We start from the raw sequence: 8416 nt of genomic DNA, 5'->3' as shown, positions 1-8416 counted from the left end.
CGCGCGGGCGGAGGAACTCGAGCGGCGGCTGTTGGAGGCGGAGCAGCGGGCGGCGCGGCACGAGTCCGAGTCTGAGCGCCTCCGAGCCGATGCGTTGGGCGCGCGCTCCGAAGCCGGGGCCGCCGGCGCGTCGGCCGCGGAGGCGCGCGCAGCGGCAGAGGGCGCCCAGGTGGCGGTGGCGGCCGTGCGGGAGGAGGCGGGCCGGCTGCAAGAGGAGCTGCTGCGAGCGGAAGCCACGGCCGCGGAGGCGGAGCAGCGAGCTGCCAGGTGCGGCTCGTGCAGAGGCTTGGTGTGCGCGAGCGCCTGTGATGGGGCCGGGGATTGACATGCGCAAAGGTCTGTTGCACAACGCAAGCGAGATGCGCCATGCTTGCCTGGCGCGACGCAAGAGACACGATGACTGCGAATCACGCCGCGCGTGACTCTGCCCTGCTGCCCCGCGCAGTCTGTCTGCGGCGGCCGAGGGCGCGGCGCAGCAGGCGGCCCAGGCGCGCGCGGCCTGGGACGAAGAGCGGTCCGAGCTCGAGCGGGCGCGCGGCGCGGCGGACGCGGCCGCCGGCTGGGCGCGTGCTCGGGCCGATGAGGCGGAGGCGCGCGCGGCGGCGGCCGAGGCGTCGGCGGCGGCGGCTGCGAACGAGAGCAGCGCAGGCATCCAGGTGCGGCGATGGCGGGGAAATCTGGTTGTTTTGAGGGGAGACCTGGGAACCAGCGCTCTCCTCTGCGCGAGCCCGGCCACATGCATCAGCAGTGCATGGGGGCCGCCTGCCTGGCAGCGCTGCGCCTGGCCCATTTTCGGGGCCGCAGCAGCAGAGGATGAGGTGCGCCAAGCCTGTCCCGCAGCCGCCCAAGCGCACACGCGAGCCGCGGCACCCTCTGATCCGCGTGCCCCTGCCCCCCCACCAGGCGCTACGCGCGCGCTGCGGGGCGCTCGGCGCCCGCGCGTCGCGCTTCCGCGCGGAAGCGGGCGCGCTGCGGGGGCGGGTGGAGGCCGCGGCGCCGGAATTCGAGGAGGCAGTGCGCAAGGCGCTGGCCGTCTTGCTGTCTGCAGTGCAGCACGACCCGTTGGAAGAGGGAGAGGAGCCAAATGACAGCGGACAGGAGGAGGACGAGCCCGAGGAAGCTGGAGAGGCACTGGCAGGCGCAGCGACGGGGGCGGTGACAAGGGCGGGGTGCCCCTGACGCTCAGGCGTCCGCGGGGGCGCGCCGCAGCGACCTGTGTGCTGGGGGGCCCCCTGCGCTCTGCGTCGCGCTGCTGTGGGGAGGGCGGCATGGTTGTTGATGAGGCGGCTGTCAGCGTGTCGGCGCAGCTTGGGGTGTCGAGGCAACACCTCATGCCAGCGCACCCAGCAGGCTTGAGTTGACCTCTTTGCTTCCACACATGCTGGCCCGTATGAAGTTTCACTTTCGTCGCAGGCGGCTGTGTAAGAGAGCGTGAAGCGTCGGGCGTTCGCAGGCGCAGCAGCCGCCACATGCCCGCAGACGCACTGCAGCACTGGACAATCACCGGCTGCCAGTCCTGGGGCGGTGTATCAACATGCAGACTAGGGGCCGCAGGGAGTGTCGTGCCCGCATGGCGGCACCGCTCCTGTGGCTGCGGCCCCCGAGTTCCGGAGAGGGGGCTGATGCCTCACGACGCAGCAACAGCGCAGCGGTGCGCGAGGCGGTTGCGAGCGGTTGGGAGTCCTGACGGCCGCGCCACAGGGTGCGGGGCCTCCAATCGAGCTTGTTTGAACACTCAGGGCGGTATAGGCCAGCGCATTTGCGTCTGTGTGGCTGCGGCGGGGTGCAGGTGCCTGGCGTAACTGGATGGCTTGACGCAACTGGTGACGAGCAAGTGACAATTTGGGGAGTCAACGGTATAGTCTGGGCACGGCACGAGCTCTCTTCAGTCCACTTCTTCCTTCATTTGCTGGTTGGGCCACCCGTTTTGTTTTAGCGACGACCATGCGTCATTTAGGTTCCACGCACAAGGGTGTCTTCACGGTTGCACGGCTAGAGTGATGATATTCACGACTGTATAATTTGCGGAGGCATTCAGGGCCACCCGGGCTGCAGGTCTGCCCTCAGTGATCGCCCGCAAAGGTTGGCCCGCGGCGATCACTGGAGCGGTTGTAGCGGCGTTGCAGCGGGTGCGTGACGCAGCATGCTGGTGCAAGTGACATCTGAACAGTGAAAAAGCGGCATTCGTGAAAGAGGCGGCGTAGGACGATGGCCGATCTCGCTCCCAGAACGGCGGACCAGTTGAGCGCGCCGTTCGAGCAGGATTACCAATCAAAGTCTCCTGTTAGAACTCCTCGCGTGCACGAGGCGGCCGCCGCGGCCGAAGCGCCACCGTCGCCGCGGCCAGCGGTGCTCAGGCTGCGCGGCATTCCGTTCGCGGCCCAGGAGGCCAGCATTCTTGAATTCTTTGCTCAGGCAGAGGGCGTGCGCCAGCCGCTCGAGGTCTACATCTGCCGACGGAACGGTGGGCGCCGTGGGTTTGAGGCAGCTGGCTGGGCGGCACTGTCGCCCGCGCCCACCAGCCACAATGCTCCGTTGTGAAATCGTTGCCAAGCGAAAAGGCCGCCGTGGTATCTGGCTTGGTCTACGCATGTAATTTGCAAATATGACAGCACGGTGAGGCACATAAACCCGGCGCTCCGCGCCGCCGCACGCCCTTGCATACTGCAGGGCGCAGCACAGGCGAGTGCTACGTCGTCCTCCCCTCGGCGGAGGAGGCGGCCTCGGCGCGGCAGCAGCTGGATAAGCGCCACATCGGGCACAGATACATAGAGTGAGGCGCGCGCTTGACGCAGTGGGGCGCGCGCGCCCGCGTCGCTCGCACGGCCTGGCCCATGCAGCAGGGCCGCACCACTCCCCCTGCGATGCAAAGGGAGAGGCTGGGCTCCGCAGCCAAGGCGCAACCAGCGCGCGGCGCCGCGCGCCCAGGCCGCCCGCTCGCTGACGCCATGCGTGCGCACTGTGGCCCCTGCCCCCAGGATATTCGATGCGGCCATGCCGGACCTGGAGGCCGTCCGAAAAATCCTGGAGGAGCTGGCGCCGCGCGGCCACTGCCTCCACCTGCGCGGCCTGCCCTTCGCTGCCACCGCCGACGACGTCGAAGCGTTCTTATCCCCGATCCCCCTCGCCGCCCCCGGCGCGGGCGCGGTCGTGTTCACGTTCACCGCGGACGGGCGGCCGACGGGCGAGGCGTATGTGGAGGTCGTCGACGAGGCGGCGGCCGCGGCCGCGATGCTGAAGCACAAGGATCGCATGGGGGCGCGCTACATAGAGGTGTTCGCCAGCACCAAGCACGACCTGCTGCAGGCGGCGCAGGCGGCGCAATACCAAGCAAGCCAGGCCGCGCTGCGGCGGCGCTGGGCGGCGCTCGGGCTCGGCGGCGCCGGCGGGCCGGGCGCGGCGTTCGGCGTGGCGGCGCCGGCGGGCTACGGGCGCGTGCCCGGGCAGGTGGTGGTGGCGCAGGTAGGCCCGCCGGCCGCGGTCTCAGCAGACGAGCTTGCCCAGGCTTTCCAAGGTGAGCAGGCCACCCGCTGCCCCGCGCCCCAGCGGCGAGCTTGCACACAAACCCATCACGTTCAGCCGGCCCGCGCGCATGCGGCATGGCGGCGGCAGGGCACATCTTAGATTGCATGTGCAGAGCACTGTCGGACCCGTTTTGGGGTCGACACCGAAAGCCGCCCCTCCACGCCCGTCGGCCCCTCGTCATCTAGGTGTCAGCCTGCGCGCCGCGCCGCCCGCGCCGGCCGGCACTTTCATCGTGGCGCCCCAGGAGCTATACCCTCAGTACGGCGGCGCCGCCGTCGCCGCCGGCGTGCCGCTTGCGGGGCACTACGGCGGTGGGCAGTACGGCGGCGGGCAGTACGGCGGTGTGCAGTACAGCGGCGCGGCAGTACCTATGCCTTACTACGTGATGGACCCAGCGGCCATGGCCGGCGCATCTGGCGGCCGTGCCGTGCATGCGCAGGTCTCGGTGGCGCAGGTGCAGCAGTCGCAGCCGGCTCACCTGCAACCGCAGCAACAGCAGCAGCAGCAGCAGGAGCAGGTGCCGCAGGGGCTCTACCTGGCGGGATACAGCCAGCAGGGGCCTGTGTATCTCTCGCCGCCGCCGCCGCAGCAGCAGCAGCAGCAGCAGCAGGAGCAGCAGCAACAGGTGTACGCGCCACTGCAGCAGTGGGGGCCACCAGTGGCGGCTAGCGGGCCCCCGGACCCCATGACACCCTCCATGTGGAATTACGTCGGCGCGCCTGTCCACCCAAGCACTGTAGACTCGAACCCAGGTGCAGCCGCGAGTGGAGGCGGGGGGGAGGGGGATGGGAGGACGCCCGCCCCCGAAGCGCGCGCCTTGGCTGGGCCGGGGGCCAGTTGCCTCGTCGATTGTGCCCCGCCTGCTGCGGCCTGCTGCAGCCTGGAAGTGCTGCGTGCCGGCGCCGCCCCGGCCGGCTGCGGTTGCGCCGAGAGCCCTGCGGGAAAGGCAGCCGCAGCAGCGGCCGCCCCGCGTGCCGTGGCGGCGGCCTGGCAGCTCGCTCGAATCCCAGACCCCTGCATTGCTCCCTCGCTGTGTCGCCCCCGCCCGCAGTGCCCGGCCAATTTGTGCCAGGCCAGTACGTACCCGCGGCGTCTCAGCCCTACAACTCGCCGTCAGGCAGCTAGAGACCACGCCAAAGGCTGACATGTTGTCCAGTCCAGTCCAGTTCAGCCCAGTCCAGTCCAGGCAGTCCACTCAATATAGACCAGCACAGTCCAGCGATGTGATGTCATTTCGAGGCCGCCGCTTGAGGGCCGGCCGCTGGCGAGCTGCCGCCACTGCAGCGCCGGCGTCAGTGGTGGCGGTGTGCCGGCGATGTTCATGCGGCATCAGGCGTCCTCCTCCCTCATGCGCGCCGTCTCACAGGCTCCCGGCCGATGGCGGGCGGGGCTGCATCGGCGCGACGAGGGTGCACCCCCTGCTGCGTCGCCCTATCTTTATGACGCCCTTCACCGGGGCTTTCGCGCCCAGTCAGCAGATCCAGGTCAAGTCGGGTGCATGCGCATGGAGCGTCAGGGTTCAAGGCCACGGCCCGTCAACCCTCTCACCAACACATCCGTGACTGCACATGCATCAGACTACTCTAGATAGTGCACAGCAGCCACATGCAACGGCCCAACCAGCGCTATCACATCACTGCGCGGGCGGGCTGGCACGCACCCTGCCCAGGGCTAATGCCGGACTGCTGGCCCCACCGGACCGGCGCCACACGCGATCCCACCCGCGCACCTGAGGCGGCCCGATGCGCATCCGCGCGGCGCCGGCGCTACGGATGGGGTGCGTTTTGAGGAGCGCGCCGCGTGCACAGGGCAGGCGCCCGCCTCACGCGGGATGCGCACCCGCCCGGCGCGCCTGTGGGTGGCGCCCCAAAGACCGCGCTCGCAGCTCAGCGCCCGCACCTCCGCCACCGCGTCCCGCGGCACATGCATGCTTTTTGGCAGGCGTAGCTGCCGTTGCCAGCTTGCACCTACTGTCATATCCTCTTGCCTCTCATCTGTTTGCCTCCTGTTAGCGCGAATCGCACGGCCCCGGCCGCGCCGCCAGGGGGCACAAGATCTGACTTGACTCGTGCGCGCTTCGGCCAAATCTTCTCGCACCGCTTATGTGAGTAGCAGGCCGAGCGCCGCCACACGCGCGGGCGCCGCGCTCGGCCTCCTCCCTTGGCGTCGCCGGCGCCGCGCGCGCCCCTTGACCAGGAAGCTTCGCGCGTGCGGCGGCGCCAGGCGCCACACTTGCGTACACTGCACGAACACTCCAGGCCGCGCGATGGGAATTCAGGGTTTTCGTCATCATGTTGATTCCTCTTGCAGCTGCACTTGCATGCAGGGGGATTGGCGCAGGAGGGCGCTGCCTTGGGGCGCTCCTCTTTTACACATGACCCCTTGAGCCGTGCTCGCGCCAGACGCCCGAATCAGCCCCGGCCGCAGCAATGCATACGCCGTCAACCGCGCCTGCCGCCCGCACCAAAAACCAGCAATCAGCGGCGCGGCCGCCGCCGAGAGAACAGCACACGCGGACCCGCGTGCTGGCCGGCTGCGTGGCCGCTGACGGCCAGGCCCACGGCGCAGCGCGGCCGCCGTCGGCCGCGCCAACCAAGCGCCGCCGCCCGTCGGCGGCGCAAACGCCCGCCGCTGATGGGTGCGCGCAGCGGCCGCCGCCGCCGTCCAGTCGCAGGCACCCGTAAGCATGTCCTCTGCCACGCAGGCAGCGCGCAGGATGCGACCAGCACGCCAGCATGATGGCAGGGCATGGCCTGTTTCCATCGATGCCGTACAGCCCCGCCCAGCCGCGCCTTCTCAGGCCATGCAAGGGCCGAATTCGGGCCCGCCAGCGCAGGCCTCGCCCTGCCACTCATATCGACATGTGTGCTGTGAGGTTTTTATGCCGCATGTTCCCGCTGCTTACAATTCCCGCAAGCCAGCGGGCATCTGCATGATTTACGCCACAGGCAGAGCAGCCACACATGCACCACGCAGAAATCGCCCGCACATCCGTCGTGCCGCGCTGCGGCTCTCCAGCAGGACCGGAGAGCCGCGCCCGAGCCCCCGGCAACAAGGCGCCTCGCCGGGTCCCGCCGCGCGCCGGCCGGGCTCGCGGCCCGACAAGTTTTCTGGGCCATGCAAACGCCGGCGGCCGCCACCGCGGCCCGCCGTTGCTCGCCTTTCGTGTCTCGCTCGAGGGATGGGGCGCATTTGGTTCTTCCTGGAAGTTGAACGGGCGGCAAGCCGGCTAGCGGCGACGCCCTGATTTTCGCGAGCCACCATGTGAGGGGATTAGGGAAACAGCACCACAGCACTTGCGGATCGGATTGCGCCCGGCGGCCGCCGCGGCACTCGAACTGACGCACTGCGCGCGCGTGCGCCTTTGATTATTGAAGCGGCCAGCGCTGACCCACACCTGGGGGGGCCGCCTCAACGGGCGCCAGAAACATGCAGGGCAATCGCGGCCTCTGCGGCCGCTCGAGAGGGTGCCGGCCCGGCGCGCGCGTCGCGGCGAGGTGTCGGCCACTGCCGCGCCCTGCGCGCTACGTACCACCCTAGTCGGGCTCGGATGCGTGCGCACGCGCACTCGCGCGGTGCTGCTGCATCGGGGGCGTGCGTGTTTCGAGCCCTCGCCCGAGGTGGCGCCTGCACTGCACTTAATGCATGGGCGGCTCTTTTGGGGAACAGTATTGCCACGAAATCGGGCGCTTTTTTGACCCCCATGTGCACTGATATATCAATTATCTTATATCATATTACTATTTTACCGCACTCTTGCCACAGCCACAACCCACCAACGCACACAGCAGCTGCCCTGTGCCGCCGCAAACGGCAACACATGCATGTCAAAAGCCCCGCCAGGCGGCGGGGCGATGGGCCGTGAGCCCTTGAGTAATCACCTCTGCTTTTCCCTAGCTGCACTGCTGGGTGCTGCAGGCACAGCCTGTTTTTCCGGGGGCGGGACGCGGCAGCCGTCACAGAGGGCCCTCGCGCTTGTCTCAGATCTGAGCTCCCTGAGGCAGCGCCAGGCCGGCGGTGTGGTGCCCGCGCCGCTCTGTGGAGGCTGTGGCCTCGGGAGGCCAAAGCCTGCCCTGCCTGCTTCGCAGTCTTCCGGCTGGAGGGCGCGCCAGCCGGGGGCGGCGCTCGTTCCAGCAGATCGAGATGTGCGTCAGCGCGCGGCCCAGGCTGACGAGCAGGGCGGGGCGGGCGGGCCCGAAAGCGTGGCGTACGGGGCGCGGGGGCGGCGCCCCGCAGAGCAGGCCGGGGCGGCCCGCCTTCTAGTTCGTGCCCTGCACAGAGCGCGGGTCGCTGGACTGGGTGCACTTTGGGGTTGCGTTTGGGGATGGCTGCCCGTGTGACCCGGCAGCTCGTCCTGCCTGATGACTATGTGCAAGTTACATTCGTTGCGTGTTGCCTGTAGTGCGGCTGGGGTGACATGACACCCAACCCAGTAAAGCCTAAACCGACCAGACACGCACATAGGCAGGGGCAAGAAGAGAACGCGCGCGGGAGGGAACGGCGGATTCAAGCGGCCCGAGCGCATGACAACACCACCTAAGCAGCTGCGCGTGCAACGCGGTATAAAGCTACGAGCCGCCGCGCCGTGCCGGCGGGCCGCAACAGGGTCGAAAACAAGCAAAGGCCGTCCCCGCCCGCCGGGCGCACCCAGCAGGCGGCTTCGCCCGCAGGCGGCGTCACCCGCGACGGGCGTCACCCGCAGACGGCGTCACCCGTGGGCGGCGTCACCCATAGGAGCGTCACCCGCTGTACACGATTGTGTGGGCGCCCTGGTCGAGGCGGAAGCTGCCGCGGAACAGGTCTGATGAGTAGAAGCCCGGCAGGTCGCTGATCTGCAGCTCACGCGCCTTGTCCTCAAACAGCCTGCTTTGGGGGGGCGGGAGGCATTGTG

The 8416-nt window shown here is 69.2% G+C and overlaps 2 protein-coding genes across 2 annotated transcripts; both read left to right on the top strand.

Moving 5' to 3' along the window:
* Positions 1-13: 13 nt before the first annotated feature.
* MNEG_10812 (hypothetical protein) lies at positions 14-1179 on the top strand (the record flags this gene model as incomplete). Its single annotated transcript, XM_014040717.1, has 3 exons — positions 14-267; positions 446-656; positions 904-1179. Coding segments are annotated over 3 exons (741 nt in total), but the record flags the coding sequence as incomplete, so codon positions are not given.
* A 1426-nt stretch (positions 1180-2605) lies between these two features.
* MNEG_10811 (hypothetical protein) lies at positions 2606-4650 on the top strand (the record flags this gene model as incomplete). The annotated part of the gene is made up of 4 exons (XM_014040716.1): positions 2606-2616; positions 2979-3514; positions 3711-4277; positions 4577-4650. 4 exons carry the CDS (start codon positions 2606-2608, stop codon positions 4648-4650), a joined length of 1188 nt encoding a protein of 395 aa, XP_013896170.1.
* Between the last annotated feature and the right edge of the window lie 3766 nt (positions 4651-8416).

The sequence above is a fragment of the Monoraphidium neglectum genome, assembly GCF_000611645.1.
Source record: "Monoraphidium neglectum strain SAG 48.87 unplaced genomic scaffold scaffold02469, whole genome shotgun sequence".
Classification (NCBI taxonomy): domain Eukaryota; kingdom Viridiplantae; phylum Chlorophyta; class Chlorophyceae; order Sphaeropleales; family Selenastraceae; genus Monoraphidium; species Monoraphidium neglectum.
This window is presented reverse-complemented; position numbering and strand designations above follow the sequence as displayed.